The sequence below is a fragment of the Suricata suricatta genome, chromosome 12 (genome assembly GCF_006229205.1).
Source record: "Suricata suricatta isolate VVHF042 chromosome 12, meerkat_22Aug2017_6uvM2_HiC, whole genome shotgun sequence".
NCBI lineage: Eukaryota > Metazoa > Chordata > Mammalia > Carnivora > Herpestidae > Suricata > Suricata suricatta.
Window position 1 is genome coordinate 68674098 of NC_043711.1, and position 21078 is coordinate 68695175.

Sequence of the window (21078 nt, forward strand, 5' to 3'; positions counted from 1 at the left end):
CAGAGCGGCTGCACCAGTTTACATTCCCACCAACAGTGTAGGAGGGTGCCCGTCTCTCCATACCCTTGCCAGCATCTATAGTCTCTTGATTTGTTCATTTTAGCCACTCTGACTGGTGTGAGGTGGTATCTCAGTGTGGTTTTGATTTGTGTTTCCCTGATGATGAGTGATGTTGAACATCGTTTTATGTGCCTGTAGGCCATCTGGATGTCCTCTTTGGAGAAGTGTCTGTTCATGTCTTCTGCCCATTTCTTCACTGGGTTATTTGTTTTGTGGGTGTGAAGTTTGGTGAGTTCCTTGTATATTTTAGATACTAGCCCATTATCTGATATGTCATTTGCAACTAAAAGATAGCCTAAATTTTAAAAATGGGTATGGAATACAAATAAGCAACTTATGCGGAAGAGAATATTAATGGTATAAAAGTGCCCAGCAATAATGAAGGAACTGTGAATTAAAATAACAACATGATATTTTCTCTTTTGTCTTTTGCTTTATTTTAAGAGACAGAGACAAAGAGTGAGTGGGGGAGGGGCAGAGAGCAAGGGAGACACAGAATCAGAAGCAGGCTCCAGACTCTGAGCTGTCAGCACAGAGCCTGACACGGGGCTTGAACCGATGGACTGTGAGATCATGACCTGATCTGAAGTTGGATGCCCAACCTACTGAGCTACCCAGGCGCCCCGATATTTTCATGTTATTTAAAGTAGCAAAATTAACAAAGACGAATGATATTCAGTGTTGTTGAGGTTATGAAAAACCAGGTTCTTTGTTCTACTCGTGGTGGGAACATAGACTGATAATGGCCAGGTAAGAGATATTTTGATATTATTTATTAATGTAAAAAATTGAAAATGCACATGCTATGTGCTCCAGCAATTCTATCGTGGGACAGAACACCTTCATATGTACACAGGAGGGCTTCTATAGCACAAGAAACTTAGAGCAACATTGCTTGTGGTGTATAAAATATAAACAATCTAAACGTCCAGCAATGGCTGAGTAAACTGTTTTCTAGTGATAGTTTGAACAATCTAAGGTATTAGAAGGGAGAAACACCTATATATAGTAAAATGAATAGATCTCTATATTATAGAGTAAAAAAAATCAAGTTGCTGTATGATATGTTCAGTTTACCTTATATTTTCTTTTTTCTTTTTTTTTTTTTTAAGATAGTATCATTTAATGCAAAAGAGAATTGGAAAGAAGAGAGTAGGGTGACTTTAGGGGACATCAAGAAAAGTATAGTTCTGATAAAAAGTTCATTAGAAAGTTTATGGCTTTTAATACGTTTTCATTCTTGGGAAATTGCACTTGAGGCTAGGTTCCAGAAGGCTAAGTTAAGGTAAAGGAATGCGGCAGCAGCCTCAGTATGGGCCAGGATTTCTCAAAGTTTAGTGAATGAATGCTTTGAGTACCTTGTTAAAATTGTGAGCATCAGGTCTAGGATTCTGGATTCTGACAACCTCTCAGGTTGATGGTAGACCAATGTTGGTGGTCCTTCGGTCATGAACTCAGTAGTAAGGGTGTAGACCTCCCTGTTGAGAAATCTGATGAGCCATTGGATAGTTGAAGACCTAACAGTATCAAGGAAAACCATTACTTTGTTTTTATTTCTGAGCATGTTTGTAGCCAAAAGGGAGCAAGGAGATGTAAAAATAGAGGGCATAGATGTAAGGTACTACTGCTAAACAAAGGGGAAAGCTGTGGTGGAGATAGTCTATAAAAAGAGTGTAAAAGCAGAACAATCAAGATTATAGATCCAGAAATTACTTTTGAAAAGGAGGAGTAGCGAAGGGAAAGAGAGAGGAAAGCCTGGTGTGTCAGCTAGGACTTTATGAAGTTGATGAGGAATTTAAGCTTCTCTTGAATTTAAGTTTCTCTTATTCCCATGTATTCCTTCATAGTATTACAACATAAACAGTGCTCTAATTTTTTAAGGCTACATATATATGTACATAGATGTACAAAGAAGGTCTGGAATGTAGGCTACCAAACACACTGTGATTACCTATAGGAAAAGGGGGAGGGAGGGAACAAGATGAAGCAATTGCCAAAAGGTACATGTGCAATATTTTTATATCTTACAAAGATAAAATATATGGGAAAAAATGATGGCCGTCTCTCCATTAAAAGAGCCTAAATGTCCATATTTTGATATGACTCTAATAAGTCTAGTCATCTAATTTGTATAATAATAATAGCTAGTATTTATTGCATTTGTACACTATATCAAGCAGTGTTTTATGTAGTTTGCATGCATTAACTCATAAAAAATTATACAGTGATTGTAAGGGTAAGACATTTTGCAGATAATGAAACTGGGTCCCACACTTGACCACTGTTAGGCTATTAGGAATTTATGGAGTCCCTTCTGTATCACGTTAGAAGCAGCAGATTAGAAGTAAGGGGAGAATAGAATTCTTTTATAATAATGAGAAGTAACTGCTTATACTCATGTAATTATTTATTCATTTACCCATTCACCTAGCAAATATTGTTCATTTTCTCTGTGCCAGGCATAAAGGTACAAAAACTATCAAAAGCAGATGGAAGACTTAGAAATAATGGTCCTCTGGTGTCACCTGTCACCACTCTATAGGGATAGAAAGGCATTACATATAATGACTGTTTTTTAAGAAGTCTTTAAACAAAAAGTTCATTTATCTGTATAGCTTATTTTCTGGTTATAGCCACCATGATATGTTGTAGTGGTGTTTGGTCAGATTAGTAGAGTACTTGATAACTTTATAAACTTGGGCCTAGCTTCATAAACTGTCACATTTATTCAAGTTTCTTTATTTTATTTATAAAAGTATTGCTTAGATTTTTTCCTCTTCCATTATGACAGGCATTATGATTTAGAACAGGGATTGGCAAGCTATGGCTTATGGGCCAAATCTGGTCTGCTGTTTGCTTTGTAGATAAGGTTTTATTGGGACACAGCTATACCAATTTGTATGTATTGTCTGTGGCTGCTTGTACACTGCAAAGGCCAAATTGAGTTGTTGTAAAAGAGACATTCTGGCCACAAAGCCACCCTACTTACTATCCCACCCTTTACACAAAGACTCTGGGACTCCTAATATAGAAGTTATAATTTTTAGAAATTATGTTTCTTTTGATGAAAAACAAAACATTGTTTTATGTCTAGTATAAATGAAACCTAAGGTGCTTATTAGACCCTAGAATTTTTTTTTTTCAGAGACCAATTTAGCTTTTGGTACATTTTTAAAAAATACTGTTCAATCTATTTCATAAATTCACTCAAATTTGTACCACTTTTGTTGTATGAATGTGAAAAGACCATTAAAATCTCTAAAGATAAAATGTAAGAAATCTATTAATCAGAAGGTATAGATTTAATTGGATTCCCATTCAAACTAGTTTAAAAAACAAAATAACAATAGTAGAAAAAATTTTCTAAGACAACCAGAGAAATGTGAACATTGATGAAATATATTTTGATTCTAAAGATTGTCCATTTTTTATGTATCAGTTGCTTATGCTGAGGTGTTGTTTTTTAAAGTCATTTTTAAATTAAAAAATTAAAATTGAAATTAAATTAAAAATGTTTTTAAAGAGTTACATTCTTATTATTTAATTTGGGTGTTACATGTTATTTCCAAATATAGCAAGTTCTTTATTTGCACTTAATGTCTCTATAAGCTTTAAATGATCAATAGCCACTAATTAGTCTTCCCTTAATTTTGTATATTTATGATGAGCAAAGAAACAATAGGTAAAATAGATAGAAATCAGTTTTTAAGACCAAAGAAATAATATTTTCTCCATGTCTTTTTTATCCAGAATAATGTATTTTGATTATTGGGATCCCTGAGCAAGCTTGAGAGCTTTCTGATTCATGAAATGACACTTTTTGGACTGATCATGGAGTCCTGGTTCTCTGAAAATGGGTGGCTGCCAGCTGTGAGACTGCAGTCTGCATCTTGAGTTTGCCCTGATAGCCCTTCCCTGGGCGCCGACTATGTTAGTGCTTGCTGCAGTGAGAGGCTTTGCAGGTTTTTGAGAAGAGGGATATCATTTTTGTCTGCCTTGTTTTTTATACGGGTGGATGAGCATGGACTGGGCCAGGAAGCAGGCAAGGCAAGCATTAAAGTATTGAGAGATGATGGTAGTTCAGAGAAAGGTGTTAGCAGGAGAGGTGTTGAGAAGAGGTCAGATTCCAGATATTTTACAAAGGTAGAGTCCATGGGATTTCCTAAACTTGATTGGGGCAAAATTTCCCTAAAAGCTTTCTCCTTGGAGAATGATAAGACTGAGAAATTTAAATTGATACTGTATGTAATATTCTAGAGAATGATTTTTTGACATGTTAGTGTCATGTTGCTTTTCAGAATTTTAAAATTATTTCAAAAGCATTTTTATTCCATTCTGTGTGATTATTAGCTACTAGACAGGTGTTTTTGATAGTAAGAAAAGGTCAGATATTCAGTGTTTTTATTCATAAGGTGCCATCTAAATAATCAACTTCCTATGAATATTGTAAAATGGCTATTTTAAAATTTGCATAGCAGTCAATGGCAAATTGGTTTAATTTAGAAGCAATGACTGTTTAAGAAATGAAAAATAAAACTAAGAACATTTTGTAAAATGTCATTGATTCCAGATACTGGGATTGAACCCAGGATGACCAGTGGGCGTGCTAAGAATACTAGATTCAGCTCCAAATTTCTGTTCTGATCATTTAATATGCTACTTCGGCATCTCTTTTACATCTTTGCTAGGAGAGAAGTCATTTCTTATATCACATTCCTTTTCTAGAAGAAGAAAGTGCTAAAAATGCCATCAGGACAGTTTAACTCACATTCAAATTTTTATATCAATTATTCTTCCATTTGAACTTTACATGATAGCTTTTCTTCATCTTTTCTTTGCAGTGGTCTTCATTTCACACAAGAATAGGAGAAACTGTTTTCTACTTTCAGAGTTCTCTAGAATAAAAAAAAATAGAAGTTTGAGGGGGTAAAGTTGTTTATTGTCTTTTGGCTCTCTTTTCATATATTGGAAAACAGTTATTGGACTTAACCATTCAGTTTCTCACTAGAACTATTTGGACATTTCTGAGTGTCCCTTAGATTTTGTTTTGCCAGTATATCACTGGTCTCCTTATTAACAAATGAATCTAGAGACTTCAAAATGCATTACTTTGAGTTTTAGTGTTGGGATGATTAGAAGAACAGAAACAAAATCTAGGGAGCCAAAAACTAATGAGCAGGCATAAGTTCAAGGAAACCCATTACTAGCTGGCTGAGAGAGCTCCAAGAAGTTGGCAGTGGAAGGAGATGAAGTGATTGATTTTTTATGGTAACCACTTGCTATTACTGTGTTAAGGAATGGAGTAGTTAATTATCCTGCATGCCCTTTGAAATCTTTGAAAATAAGTCTTTTATAGTTAGCTAACAGTATCCTTTCATTTACTTCATTATGTTAAAACTTGCAGTTTAAGGCTTAAAAAATTACTTTGGGACACACCACAGTACTCACCACAGTAAAAATGATTCTGAGAGTCATATATTTTATAGGTCATTTATATATTTTCGTTGCATTAAGGCTTGCAAATGTAAGCACATCTCATTGTTTTGGGGCATCTCTAGATGTACCCACTCATTTTGGGTAGACCCAGGTGTTGTAGTAGGAAAGAATACCAAATCTGAGGACATTCACTGAAACTTTGACTCTTAATCTGATTAAATGGATCTTGTGACCATGATGATCCAAGATAAATCATTATCATTTTTTACTTCTCAGGGTGAATTTTGCCAATTTTTACTTACTGGTTATTGCAAATGAAGTTGTACCATTTCCAATTATAAATTTTCTTACTTGTGAACAAGTTTTAAATAAATTTTGGGCATATAGCCATATTGTTATTTTGAGGTAAACCTAGAATTATATCTATATGTAAGTCTTTTTCAGTTGCCTTACTATAGGAGTTATATTACTTTATTGATATAGGAAAAGATGATATGAATTTTTAAAAGAATACTTTTTCTGTTAGCTTTTTAGTTGGAGAAGGAGCCTACAGATGGGCAGTCGATCATGGAATACCCTCTTGCTCTCCTAACATCATGACCACAAGTGAGTAAAAATTTTTCAAAATTAAGCTATATTGTCATATATACCTGAAAGTGCTACATTGTTTTTTTTTTCTTTAATTTTTTTAATGTTTTATTTATTTTTGATACAGAGAGAGATAGAGCATGAGAGGGGAAGGGGCAGAGAGAGAAGGACACAGAACCGGAAGCAGGCTCCAGGCTCTGAGCTAGCTGTCAACACAGAGCCTGACGCGGGGCTCGAACCCACGAACTGTGAGATCATGACCTGAGCCGAAGTCAGACACTTAACCGACTGAGCCACCCAGGCACCCCAGATTGTTTTAATCCACATAGTATTCTGATACTTAAGGAAGGAAGCTTATATGTTGAAATATTTATAGTTAAAAGATACATATAAAGTTATTTGATTTTAAGCCACTTTTTATATTCCTGAGGTTTCCGCCATTCTCAAGCTTTTATAGAAGTATTGCTAAAGGATCACTTTTAAGTTACTTAATATAATTACTAAGAATAAAATCTTACTACTCCCTCATAGAGAAGAAAACAGAGGTCAGCATTTATCTGTCCTTGAGCTGAGGAACGGCTTCCTAGGGACCAAATACAAGAGAAGGAAGAACAAAAGTATGACTCCATAAGAGTTAACACTGGAAAAAACACTTACCATAAATATGACAAAGTGATACATATCCTTAATCTGGAAGAAAGCATGTCAAATTTAAAACCACACAAATACAAATAATACCCCAAAAGAAAAATGATTAAAACTCATAAATATATAAATAACTAATAGGGAAGTTCAGATTAAAATGAGTACATGTTGAATTTGTTCCCTCTTAATTTCTGAAAGAGTTAAAAATACTCTATTACTTACTGATCATAAGTGTGTGGTGAAATGAACATAATACATTATAGGTAAAAATGTAAATTGGAAGAAATTTTGAAGGACAACTAAGTAGTATAGAGCAAAGCCTTCAACTTGCCCTGCTTATAGGAACTTGTCATTAGAAATAGAGACAAAGATTTATGTCGTTCTCAATAAGCATTATTTAAGAATATCAAAAAATTTGAAAAAAATCTTAATGTCTAACAGAAAGGAATGTAAGTAAATTATCATATGATAAAATGTTATGTAGTAATTCAAATTTGTTATCAAGACTAATGTCCGATGATTAAATCTCATGACTTTTAAAAATGAAAAATGAGTTATAAATATTTACATGTGAATGTTTTATATGTCTATTTGTTTTATTTTTTTAAGTACACTTCATGCCCAATATGGAACTTAGGACCCTCAGACTGAGAAGCACATGCTCTACTGACTGAGCCCGCCATGCGCCCCTATATGTCTATTTTAAAAATGAAATCATATGGGGCACATGGGTGGCTTAGTCAGTTAAGTGTCTGACTTTGGCTCATCATGATCTCATGGCTCATGAGTTTGAGCCCCACATCAGGCTCTGTGCTGACAGTTCAGAGCCTGGAGCCTATATCAGATTCTGTCTCTTTCTCTCTCCACCCCTTTCTCTCTCTCTCTCTCTCTCTCTCTCTCTCTCTCTCTCTCTCTCTCTCTCTCTCTGAAATATAAATAAATGTTAAAAATTTAAAAATGAAATTATAGCTATGTATTTATGTGTAAAAGATAAAGATTGAAAACATATACTACTTGTTTATAAGTTAAATCTTTATTAAAAAATAAAATGCTAACCTATGAGAATAATTTAAATAATCAGATGAAAATATGAGGAATCATTAACTCCAAGGAAGCCAAAAGAGAAATGATTATGTATCATAAGAGGTATTTAATAAGGACCAGCTCTTAATAACATATTTCAAATGAATAATCATGTAGCTGAATGTTGTAATATAGTGAGACTGGAGGACAGAGAAATAGTAGTCAAACAGGTAGTGTTAGAGGGCTAATTCTCAGAGCCCCACCACTAATTTTACCCTAAAAATCTTCCCAGTGGCATTTATTTAGAGTTCTTATGTCAGGCAAACAAATCTGGCCAATTGATAGCTCCATTCTGTGTTTCCTTGGAGACATGCCACCTAGCACCTTCAAATTTAGAATAGCCTGCTGAGTGATTGTAATCCGTGGTCTTTACCTCACCATCATTTTGGATTCCGTTTTGTCTCTCCAATATAAAGTTCTTTTATTCCTGAATCTCATATGTTTGTTTCTCTTTCATTTCATTCCATTATTTGGTATATGCAAAAGTAGGAGTTGTTTTCCCTAGGTTTTGAAGACAGTTCTCTTTATGTTCTAGTTTCCAGTCTTTCTGTTAAAGCATTTTGATTCCCAGTTCTTTGTGGTATACTTTTTCATCTTTGGAAGGAAACCTTACTTCCTATGTTCTTATTATTACAGCGAAGCATCTGGGGCTGGGTCTTTTTTTTATTCAGTATGCCTGGTACTCATACTGAGTACTTTTTTTTTTTTTTTTTTTTTTTGCAAAAGCAAAGGGCTTTATTACGGGTTTAGGCTGGCTGGGGCCTAAACTCGGGCTCACAGACTTTACAGGCGTGGTGGATCCATGCTGAGAGCGAGCGAGCCCCGAACAAAGGCGGGGTAGGACTTTTATGAATTTGGGAAGGGGGAGTTACAGGAGATTGTGACATAGGTACAGTGATCCAATTATTATTACACAATATTATTGACAGCAGGTTTATCCAATTACAACATTTAGAGTGTTAACCAATCACAGAGTAGACCCAGGACCCTCACATAGGGTGTAACTAGCCCCAGGCAATAACTGATCTAGGCCTGCCCTTAGGAATGTTAAGGGTACTACAAGGGTGGTCCCTCTTGCCTTAGGCAATGTGTAACCGCCTAATAGTTCTGGAGAGACTGACCTTTAGACCTAGTTTAGAGGGGAAACTTAAAGCTTGTCATGGCGTCTGCTAGTTTCAGACTTGTGTTCTTACATTCCCCTCTCTGTCTTGTAACTGACCCAATCCTGGGTCAGCTGAGTTACCATTGTACCCCTAAAGCTTGGCATAGCCCTCCTTGGTGTAAGGGAAGGAGAGTTTACCCAATTTCCGTCAGTCTCCATGGTTAATTTGGTAAGGGTCTCTTTTAGGGTTTCTAGTATCTGGCGCTATCTGGTTTACAAAAGTAAGAATGACAGCCAATTTGTTTCCTTATTTGTCAGGATCCTTGGGCGTATAAGTGCAATACGCCTCCATGATTACTAACCGTAGCCAAATTGGTGGGCCATCTAGTGGCCACTCAAAGACCCCCCCATTAGAGTCTGGCGGTAGAGGCGTAGGCTCCCCTTACATTTTGCCATGTTGAAATCCCATGCCCAGATCAGAGGCAATTAATACCAACAGAACATCCTATCCATAAGAGGAAGGTTAGCGCAATCAGGAACTTTTTGCTGCTTCCTCAGCTTTCTGGGGTCACGTTTTTCAGTCCAATGACAAAGAGACAGGACAGTGTATCTTACTGGACCGGTGATTCCTCAGGCTTCTTCCGTGCTAGACCAGCCAGCTTCCGGGGTGTGGCTGGAGCAGGGCTGGAGATCTTATCTCAGGAGTCAGAGTCTTTGAGGGTCAGTTCAAGCCGATCGACTGGATCTGGGTCACCTCACCAGGTCATACTGAGTACTTTTAATCTGGAAATTCATGTGCTTTATTTTGGGGGGAAATTTAAAATATGGTGTTTTAGTTGCTTCCCTTATCTTTTCTCTATTTTATTTTTCTAATTTCTATGAATTGGATATTGGATCTTGTGCTCCAACCCTTGTATCTTTTTTTAAATTGCTTTTCTTCCTTTGTGAAATCTTTTTTGTCCTACTGTCCCAGAAATGTCTTCACTTTTGTCTCCTAAACCTTCTACTTCTGATGAATTTATAATTTTGGATTTTATTGTCTTAATTATGAGAGATTCATCTGTGACAAATCCTTTTTTTTTTTTAAGTAAGCTCTAGGCCCAATGTGAGGCTTGAACTCACAACTTCCAGATCAAGAGTTGCATGCTGTGCCAACTAAGCCAGCCAGGCACCACAGTGACTAATACTTTTAAAATGTGGTGCAATGCGCGTATTTCATGAACTCAGTATTTTTGTTCATCTCTTAGGATATTATGGTTTAAAATTTATCTGTTGTTTCTGCTTCCTTTTTCTTTTTGTTTGTTCCATAGCAAATATTTCCAACTATTTAGTGACCCCTTGGCAGTTTTCATATTCATGAATATGGTACTTAAAAGCCATTTGGAAGCTTTGTGTTTGATGGCAGATGTGGTTGACCTCAAGAGGGGTGGTGTGATCAGGTTTTTTTTTTTTGTTAGGGGGAATTTCCAGGTATTCTCCCAACAAAACGAAGTGTATTTATGTCTTTCTTTTGGATTAGTGAGAGAAATTTACTCAGGTCTGACAGGGCGAGAGCCCGTGTTGTGCAGAACCAGGGCAGCGGCTGGAGGTCTCACGTTTCCTTTTTCAGACTTCTGGGTAAAACCCTGATGTAGAACTTCTGTGCAGAGCCCCTGGTGATACCTGTTCCCATTTGTGCTGGATGTCCACTAATTTGGGGTCCATATTGGTTCAGTCAACTTCTCATTTTCTGCAAGGATGAGGAAGGGATTGTGGCATCTACATGTTTCTTACTGACACTTTCCACCAGTTCTCCTATTTTTAGCCCCAACCTAGCTTTCAGAAATACCGAGTGCCTTTTTTTCATGTAGTGTTTCTTTCGTAGGAATTTGTTACTTAGGAAGAGATTAGTTTGTGCTGTGATGTTTTGTCTACCAGGCATCTGGATTCATCTTCCTCTACTCAATCAGTAACTGTTTGTCCATTTGTTTTCTATTTTTGAAATTGTGTTGATGCTGCCCTTTTTATCATCATTAGTCCTTTTCTGTGTATGTCAGTCTTTTTCTCCTTTCAGTTTCTTTTTGGTAAGGTTTTAGTAGGGTGTGGAAATGAACTCATTTATGTCTTCTGTTTGCCAGTTTTACTTCAGAGCATTTATATAAAAAGGGGTTATAAAATCACAATTACTAGATATTTTGCAGGATGACAAAAATATTTTTGACTAATATATTAGTATTCTCAAAATAAGAAATATATATTTGTCTTATGCCATAAATTTCTTATGTAACCAACCAATAAGAAATATTCTCTGAATAAATAAGGTATTTGAAAGTTATGTGGTTATATTCACACACACACACGTAATATATATGTGTATATATTATGTATATGTTTTTATAAAAATCATATTGATGTATGGTAAATTTAGAGGGAGAAATTATAATTATTATTTAGATTAAAAAATTTTTAATGCTATACTATATTGGGCACTTGTCTATTCCTCAGTAAAAATTAGCTTGTATACTTGGAAATTAATTAGTGATGTGTTTTAACCTTAACTACCCTCTGTGTTGGTGGGGGGGGTCCATAACTGGTAGGTTTTTATCCCCTTTCAGAATTCCCAAGTTTTCAGAATGTCTTTCTCAGTTTATTCTAAAATAATCTTTTACAGTTTCTCACATCCTTAATATTTCATTCCTCTATGTAGATGTGAATTTCTATCTGGTATTATTCCCTTCATTTAGCACAAACATTTCTGACAATTCAGTCGGTGTTATGAAAAATGCTGTCAGCTTTCATTATCTGAAAAATCTTTATTTGCCTTTACTTTAAAAATATTATTTCTTGTTGGATATAGATGTCTAGTTTGTCATTTTTTATCTTTTAGCACTCTTTTTCCATTAAAAATGTAACAATATTTACTATTTTAACAGTATTTAAGTGTGTAATTTAGTGGTGCCAAGTATATTGAGTGTTATATACCCACTATGTATTTCTATAACTTTTTTATCATTCCAAGCAGAAACCCAGTAAACAAAAAATACCCATTCCCCACTCTTTCCAGGCCCTGGTAACCTCCATTCTGCAAAGGCATTCTCTATGACTTTGCATGTTTTGGGTACCTCCTATAAGTGTGAATCATACAGTGTTTGTTCTTTTGTGTCTGACTTATTTCACTTAGCATATGTTTTCAAGGTTCATCCATGTTTGTAGCATGAATCAGAATATTGTTCTTTTTCTCTGCTTTTAAGAATTTTTTTAAAAAGCTTTTTATCTTTGGTTTTCAAAAGTTTAACCATGATATGCCTAGGTTTCTCTGTGCCTGCTGAGTCTGTGATTAATGTTTTTACTCAAATTAGGGAACCTTCTGAACAATATTTGTTTAGATTTTTCTTCTGGTTCTTAGTCTTCATCATTTGTTTCTGGGACTTCATTTCTACTTATATGAAAACAGTTGATACTGTCACATGTTTTTGAAGCTCTCATTTTTTAGCTTTTTTTTCCCTATGTGTTTTCTGTAGTAGTCACGATTCTCTACCGAAACAGAAGCAATAGGAGATTGATTGATTTATCAGATTTATTATTGGCTTTTATATTTAACACATTTATAGAGGCTGACAAGTCCCAAGATCTTCAGGGTTAGTCAGCAATCTGGACACCCAGTCCAATCCACGTCCAAAGACCTAAGAACGAGGAGAGCTAGCTGTGTGTGCACTTCTAGTCTGAAGCCTGGCAGGCACAGGACCAAGGAAGAGCCAGTGTTTCAGTTCAAGTGTAAGGCAGGAAAAAGTGTTGCAGTTTGCAGACAGTCAGGCAAAAAGGCTTCTCTTTTATTTAGGAGAGAGTTTGCCTTTTAGTTTTAGAAGGATTTTGACTGATTGGAATAAGGTCATCTATATTAGGGAGTGAGTCTGCTTTACTCAGTCTACCAGATTAAATGTTATTCTCATCCTCATCAAACACACCCTCACAGATATACCAAGAATAATGTTTCACCAAATATCTGGGCACCCTGTGGCCCAGGCAGGTAGACACATAAAATTAACCATTATGGTTTTATTTGTATGATTTCTGCTAAATTGTCTTCAAGTTCACCAGTCTTTTCTTCTACAGTGTCCAATTTGATATGAACCTTATGTAGTGATTTTTTTTTTTTACAGTGTAAAATACTGTTTTTGGTTCTAAAGTTTCCATTTTTATAAAATTTCTGTGTTTCTCTTGAAATTCCCTTTATCTTCACTTATTATACCCATTGTTAACATGTTTATTGTTATTTTATTTATTTTAAAAAAAGGTTTTTTTTTTTGAGAGAGAGAGCGAGAGAGAGTGAGCAGGTGTGTGAATACACATGGGCACTAGTGGAGAAGGGGCAGAGAGAAAGGGAGAGAGAGAATCCCAAGCAGGCTCGGAGCAGAGCCTAATGCAGGGCTCGACCTATGAACCATGAGATGATGACCTGAGCCAAAATCAAGAGTCAGATGCTAGGGGCACCTGGGTGGCTCAGTAGGTTAAGTGTCCAACTTCAGCTCAGGTCATGATCTCACAGTCTGTGGGTTCCAGCCCTACATTGGGCTCTGTGCTGACAGCTCAGAGCCTGGAGCCTGCTTCAGATTCTGTGTCTCCCTCTCTCTGCTCCTCGCCCGCTCACTCTCTGTCTTTCAAAATAAGATAAAGACATTAAAAAAAGGAGTCAGATGCTTAACTGACTGAGTCACTTAAGTGTCCCTGTTTATTGCTATTTTAAAATCATTGATTGCTAATTCTGAAATCTTGGTAACTGATAGGTAAATTTCTAGTGATAGGTTTTTTTCCCCTCTTGTTATCAAGTTATTTTGTTTAGTTGTTTGTCTCATAATTTTTGTTTTTATTGCAACTTGGGCATTGAAAGATATGTTGTAGAGACTATGGATATCTTCCTTTGAATGATGTTGCGTTTTGTTTTAGCGTGTAGTAAAATCTTTGGAGAATACCTTGATTTTGTTACAGCCTGGTTTTTTTAGGCTTTGTGAAAGTGAGTCTATTTCAGTTTTCTTCTTAATTCTAGAGTTAATCCTTAGTGCTAGCTTGTGGTCTTTCTTCCTATGATATGGCCTTTCTAGGGTTTCACTCAAAAGTCTCAAGCTTTAAACTTTGTCTTTCCTACAGCGAAGTCTTTGTCAAAATCTCTCAGCTTTTCAGCTGTTGTTTTCCTCACTAAACTCTATGGAATTTTGCATGTTATGTAAACAGTTGAGGGATCATTCAAGAATTTGAAGGGATGTTTACATAAATTTGGAGGCTTCCCTTTTTCTGTGTGTGTGGCTTTCCCCTCCCACAATTTGCAGCTGCTTCAATAGTCCCAAAAAGCCTTCAACTCCACCTGGCAAGACTAGTTTTCCATTTGAGATCTATTTGCTGCGCCTCTGTAGTTGTGACTCTAGTGCCTCGTAGGGAAAGCTGTATGAATGTGGGTGTCACCCAGTGTGTTTCTTTTCTTTCAGTGGTCGAATCTTCTATTTCTGCTAACTTTTGGTCACTAGCCTTCAAATAGCTTTTTTTTTTTTTTAATTAAAAAATTCTGATCAGAGTTTGTAATTGTTATTGGTCTGTGGGTTAGTCTCATAAGTGACTCTGTTACCAGGAGCTGGAACCTATGCTATGTAAATGTGTACTATTAACAGATATAATATAAATAAAAAATATAACATAAATTAACAAATATAACATTTCACATTGTAAAAGGGAGTTGATTACTTAAACATTATATTTGTTACTTTTTAATTGTACCTTTTTTTATGATACCTTAAAAAAAACTTTTTAACATTGATTCATTTTGAGAGAGAGAGAGACAGAATGAGGTGGGGGAGGGGCAGAGAGGGTGGGAGACACAGAATTAGAAGCAGGCTCCAGGCTCTGAGCTGTCAGCATGGAGCCTGCACCTGGCTTAAACTCATGGACCATAAAGTCATGACCTGAGCTGAAGTCAGACGCCCAACTGACTGAGCCACCCAGGCACCCCTATGATACCTTTTTTTAAAAAAAGAATTATGTTGCTTTTTAAAAAAATTAGTGCATTTTATGTATTTTTAAAAATTCTACATAATTTTTTAAAAATTAGAACATTCTGCCTTTCTCATTCCCAGGTGCAGCTTCTCCTTTCCACTCCCACTGCCACACTTACTAGTTGATTTGCTTCTTTCTGTGTCAACAGAAATGCTGGAATATATAGTATTATTATTTTTATTTCTTTTAGATAAATGGTATCATAGTCTATAGTATTTTTAGTATGTTTTTAGAAAAGCGATTTCATAATATGATACTTATGTTTTTCATCAGTCAGCAAAATATGTCTTGAAATCTATCCATGTTGATATATATAGATCAATTAATCTTTATTGCCTTAATGCCTTATTGACAGGCATTCAGGTTGTTCCTAGGTTTTGCCATTAATGTTGATGATTTTACAAATATTTCTGTACATATGTGTTTTATTTATCTAGCTGGAAGTAGGTTTGCTGGCTCAGAGTGTACATTTACCATTATGCTGGCTATTGCCAGATTCCTTGCTTAAGAGCTTTTACTCTCTGTCTCCTTTTGAGAAGTCTGTCTTTGTAAAGTTGCTGCCATTATTGACCACATAGTAGCTCAGAGCATAGGCTTTAGAGGTATACATCTTTGTGTGACCATGGACAAGTTACCTCCAAGAAACTTTTCTCATGGAGAGGTTGTGTGTACTTGAGATAATGTACAAAGAATTTTTACTCCAATTTCTGGCACATAGAAACACTCAAATGTTGGCTGTTAATATCATTCTTACTATTATTAATGTGTTGGGTATGAAAATGATCCTGATGATATAATTTAATCAGAATCTAGCTCTTCAGCACTGACTCGTGGTTTTAGTGATTGATCCTATCTGGAGTTAGGTGTCACCATTAGAGCAGTGTTTTTCAGCTTTGGCTGCACATTAGAATCCCTGGAGAGCTTTGAAAAACTCTGAAGCCCTGGCTACACCCAAAGCCAGCGAACCTGTAGCTGGCACTCATGCATCTGACATTTTTAAAGTTTTGCAGGTAATTTCAATGTACATTAACTTTAACAATGTCTGAGATAAAGCTTCTATGTGTTTTATTTATTTATTAAAAAATTTTTATTGTTTATTTTTTAGAGAAAGAGACAGAGACAGAGTGTGAGCAGGGGAGGGGCAGAGAGAGAGAGGGAGACACAGAATCCGAAGCAGGCTCCAGGCTCGGAGTTGTCAGCACAGAGCCCCAAGTGGAGCTTGTATTCACGAACTGTGAGATTGTGACCTGAGTCAAAGTAGGATATTTAGCCCACTGACGTACCCAGGTGCCCCAAGCTTCTATATGTTTTTGAGATTCTTCCAGAAGATTCATTAAAGTTGAAATTGAAAGCAGGTTTGTTGTCTTTTGGTAGAGATCAACCTTAACTAATTTGTGCTACAAAGTTGCTACCATCAGTTCCTTAATTTTTAGCTGTTTTATGCTTTGATTGGACCTGAGGTACATGTTTAAATTAAGTAAAGAGTAGATTTGGGACATTAGTTTATCCTATCAATTGATGGCATAATTCTGCCATAGGAATCCTATTTTATTTTCTATTGGCTGTGTTGTGTTCTTAGAGTTTTTCTACCTTTGAGTAAGATATTTTGAATGATAACATGATTGATAAAACATTTTATATACTAATTTTAGAGTATTATTATAACTGGTATGTGATATATTAGTACTTGACTCTTTAATATGGCCAGTTATGCTGTTTTAAATTTTTTATTTTTAAATAATTCTAAATTCACATGCAATTGTAAGAGTTAGTATAGATAGGTCTCCATGTACCCTTTGCTCAGTTTCCTCTAATGGTAACAATCTTGCGAAACTACAGTGCAGTATCACATTTGGGATATTGATGTTGATTTAGACAAGATGCAGAACACATCTTCACAAGAGTTTCTCAGGTTGCCTTTTTTTATAGTCATACCTACTCACCTCCATGCTTTCCTTAACCCTTGGTAGCCACTAATCTATTCTATTCTCCATTAGTATAATTTTGCTATTTCAAGAATGTCATATAAGTGACATCATACAGAATGTAACCTTTTGGGAACTGGCTTTTTAAGAATTCAGAATAATTCTTTGGAGATTCATCTAGGTAATTGTATTTATTAATAGCTTGTTTCATTTAATTGCTAAGTAGTCCATGATATGGGCATACCACTGTTTGCTTAATCATTTATCCATTGAAAGACATCAAGACTGTGTCCAGTTTGGGGCTATTATAATTAATGCTGCTATGAACATTTGTGTACAGTTTTTCTATAATTCTTTTTGAATATTTTGGTAAAATACACATAACATTAAATTTATCATCTTAAACATTTTTTAATGGTACAGTTAAATAGCTTTTAGTATATATTTTTGTGTAACCATCATTACTATCCTTCTATAGAACCCTTTTTATCTTGCCAAACTGAAAACTCTGTCCTCATTAAACAGTAATTCCCTATTCCCCTCCACTTAGCCTCTAGCAACTACCATTCTGATTTCTATCTATGAGTTTGACTACTGTAGGTACCTCATATAAGTGAAACCATATGTTATTGTCCTTTTATGATTGGCTTATTTCATTTAACATGATGTCCTCAAAGTTCATCCATGTTGTAGCATCTGTCAATTTCTTTTTAAGGCTGAAAAATATTCCATATATATATGTGTGTGTGTGTGTGTGTGTGTGTGTGTGTGTGTGTATGCTCATGGTGTACACACAAACATCACAGTGTGTTTATCCATTTACCTGTTGATGGATACTTGGGTTGCTGCCAACCTTTGGTCACTGTTTATTTTGCTGGTATGAAAACAGGTGTATAAGTATCTGTTAGAATCCCTGCTTTCAATACTTTTGAGTACTAAGAAGTGCAATTGCTGGATTTTATGCTAATCCTATTTTCAGTTTTTGGAAGGATCACTATACTCTTTTCCATAGTGTTTACATCATTTTAAATTTCCACTAATAGTGCACCAGAGTTCCAGTTTCTCCACATCCTCACCAACATTTGCTATCTATTTATTTTCTTTAAATAATAATTATTCTAATGAGTGTGAGGTGGTATCTCATTGTGGTTTTACTTTATATTCCATAATGGTTATGATGTTCAACATTTTTCATGTGCTTATGGGCCATTTATGTATCTCCTTAAATGTCTCCCCAAAGGGGAAAAAGATAAGTTGAATGTGGAGAAAAAGCAGGAGTCTTTTACATTCCTTGGAAGTCAGTTCAGCTGGAGGGGGAGGGCACTGCAACAATAGCTGCCTGCATCTGTTTCTGCACCTTGTGACCAGTACCAGCAAGACCTCAGAAGCACCGATTTCAGTATTTGAAGGACAGGGTTTTTATTGCCTGACCTGGCTCTCACAAGCTGTGTGCAGTCTGCTCTCAGAAAACATGCATGGTTGTGTACCAAAGGGATGGGAATGGGGAATGGGTAGATTTCAGTAAGAGCTGAAATTGGCCCCAACTAAACACAGTTTACTTCAAGCCTTCCTTTGAACCTTACAGCCTTAAATAGCCTCCAGAGGTCCATAACACTTGCATTAGATTTTGGCAGGCCAATTATTGTTTAGGTAGGGAGATAGATTCCTGGCACTTCCTGTTGGCCCATCTTCTTTCTAACTCCATTTTATTTAATTTTGTATTATATCATTCTGATTTAAGTATATTAATCCTGTCTCAATAGCTATTTGCATATACTTAAAAAGTTTGAATATGTTATTTATTATTACTTTTGCATAGGATATCTTTTACCATATAGACATTTTAAATTTTATGTGATTATATCAGTCAACTATTGTTTTAGCAGATTCTGGCTTTGATAATATTTTATGGGAAATCTATTTTATTTTTTTAAATATTTTAATGTTTTATTTATTTTTGATACAGAGAGAGACAGGGCATGAGAGGGGGAGGGCAGAGAGAGAGGGAGACACAGACTCTGAAGCAGGCTCCAGGCTCCAGGCTCCGAGCGTATCAGCAGAGAGCCCAAAAAAGGGGCTCGAACCCACAAATGTGAGATCATGACCTGAGCCGAAGTTGGAGGCCTTAACTGACTGAGCAATCCAGGCACCCCTGGAAATCTTCTATTATAAAATTAATAAAAAAAAAAACCTACCAAACTAAAAAAAAATCAAGTCTCTCGAAAAACTCTGTTATTTATGCCTATATTGTTGTGTAATGGTTTAACTTTTTTGGGCACTTAAACATATGTTTAAATTATTGATACTTTAAGGTTTCATTTTTATGTGTAGTGAGGTAGGAATCTAATTTTGCCCCCCAAATAGATAACATATTATGCCAAGACAGCTTATTGAATAATATTCAATCACTGTTTTTCTCAAATAGAATATACATGAATTTGTTTCTGGGTTTGATGGGTAGCTCCATTAACTTTTTTTTTTTTTAAGTTTATTTCTGTGTCATTACTACAGCATTGTTTTTGGACATCATGATTAGTTTATTGTTGGATATTTTGTAATTTTGGTTGGTTTTATAAGTAACATCTTTCTCCATTTTGCTTTTTTAACCTATTTATTGTGAACTATTATAGATATATCTTCTGTATGTAGACAGTTATGTTGGAGTTATAACAAACTTAAAAGTTTTCTCCTACATACAATTCTGTGTCAGTTGGCTTCCTCTAATACAGGCACTGTAGTAGAATTGCTGGAGCATGGTGTTTGCCTATCTTCATCTTTACCAGATGATGCCAAAGTATTTTTCAAAATGGTTGTTGCCAGTGAATATAATTGTATTTCATATATGTATATTTATGTATATGTTCATATGTGTATGTATGCATATACACATATATTTATAAAACTGCCTTGCTAAACTCTTCTATTAATCCTTATAATTTATCTATAGATTCTTGTTGATTCCTGAATTCATAATCATGTCATTTAGTTTTGTTTCTTTCTTTTGAAACTTTATACTTTTTCTCCTTCCCTTTCATAGTGACAAAGGGTTATTAGTATAGTTTAATGAAAGTGATGATATTGGACTTACTTAAGTATAATGCATTTGATTGAAAATTTAGTGATAGGTCATATATAGGGAGTTTTATTTTGCAACATTTAAAAATTGTAATTGAATTTACTATTTTATTTTTGTGTTTTAAGAAGACATTAATTTTTAGTCTAATGAATTATGTTGATTTTTTTAAAAATGTTCAAACAACTTCCTATTTCTTATATTTATTACATACTGTATTATGAAAGAACTTAATTTTTTATCTTTTACTGTAATTGCTGTATATTTACTTGCATGTGTTAGCAGCCCCATAAAAGAGTTTGGTTCGTTGACTTAAAAAAATATTTTTTATGTTTGTTTTTGAGAGAGAAAGACAGAGTGTGAGTAGGGGAGAGGCAGAGAGGGAGACACAGAATGCGAAGCAGGCTCCAGGCTCTGAGCTGTCAGCACAGAGCCGGATGGGGGGTGTTCTCACTCACAAACGTGAGATCATGACCTGAGCCGAAGTTGGATGCTTAACCAACAGAGCCACCAGTTGACTTTTATATTGACTTAGTTGAGCCACCCACCGAGTTGGCCTTTTTATTGTAAGGAAATGGCACTCTGTATCTAGTAATACTTAATGCCTTGAAGTCTACTTGTTTGATATAAAAATAAAGTAACTATAATAGCTTCCTTTGGTAGTGTTAGCATGTGTATCTTTTTCTATCTTTTTGTTTTTAATCTTTCTGTGTATTCTTATGTTTAAGATAATGTCTTCTCTTGGAAGCAACACATACATATTAAAAATTTTTTTGTGTGTGATCTTTGTACTTTAATTGGTACATTTAGTCCATTTACATTGAATTTAATTACTCATATATTAGATTTGAATCTACTCTTTCACTGTTTGCTTCTTATTTGTCCCACATGGTCTGTGTCTCCTTCTATATCTCATTTCTTGCCTTCTTTAGTATTATTTTCCATCATTATATTTTTTTCATTAATATGTTTGTTACCTTCTTTAACCATTCTTTTTGAATTAACTTAGAAATTTCAACATACATACTTGACTTAGGAAAGTCTACTAGAAAATAGTACCTTTTACCACTTCTCAGGCAATGCAAGAACCCTAGAATACTCGAATGAACTACATTTAATGCTTTCCCAACTTTTGTTTTTATATT

General features: G+C 35.2%; 1 protein-coding gene across 5 annotated transcripts in view; it reads left to right on the top strand.

The window, feature by feature from the left end:
• TASP1 (taspase 1) overlaps nt 1–21078 on the top strand; it is a 273497-nt gene that overhangs the window by 56654 nt on the left and 195765 nt on the right. For all 5 annotated transcript variants that reach the window (XR_003900840.1, XM_029916663.1, XM_029916662.1 and 2 more), the window contains exon 7: nt 6023–6102. Coding sequence is in view for 4 of the 5 variants with exons in the window: in XM_029916663.1 (XP_029772523.1) it covers nt 6023–6102 (80 nt within the window). In the remaining variant the exon portion in view is untranslated. The remainder of the gene's footprint in view (nt 1–6022; nt 6103–21078) is intronic.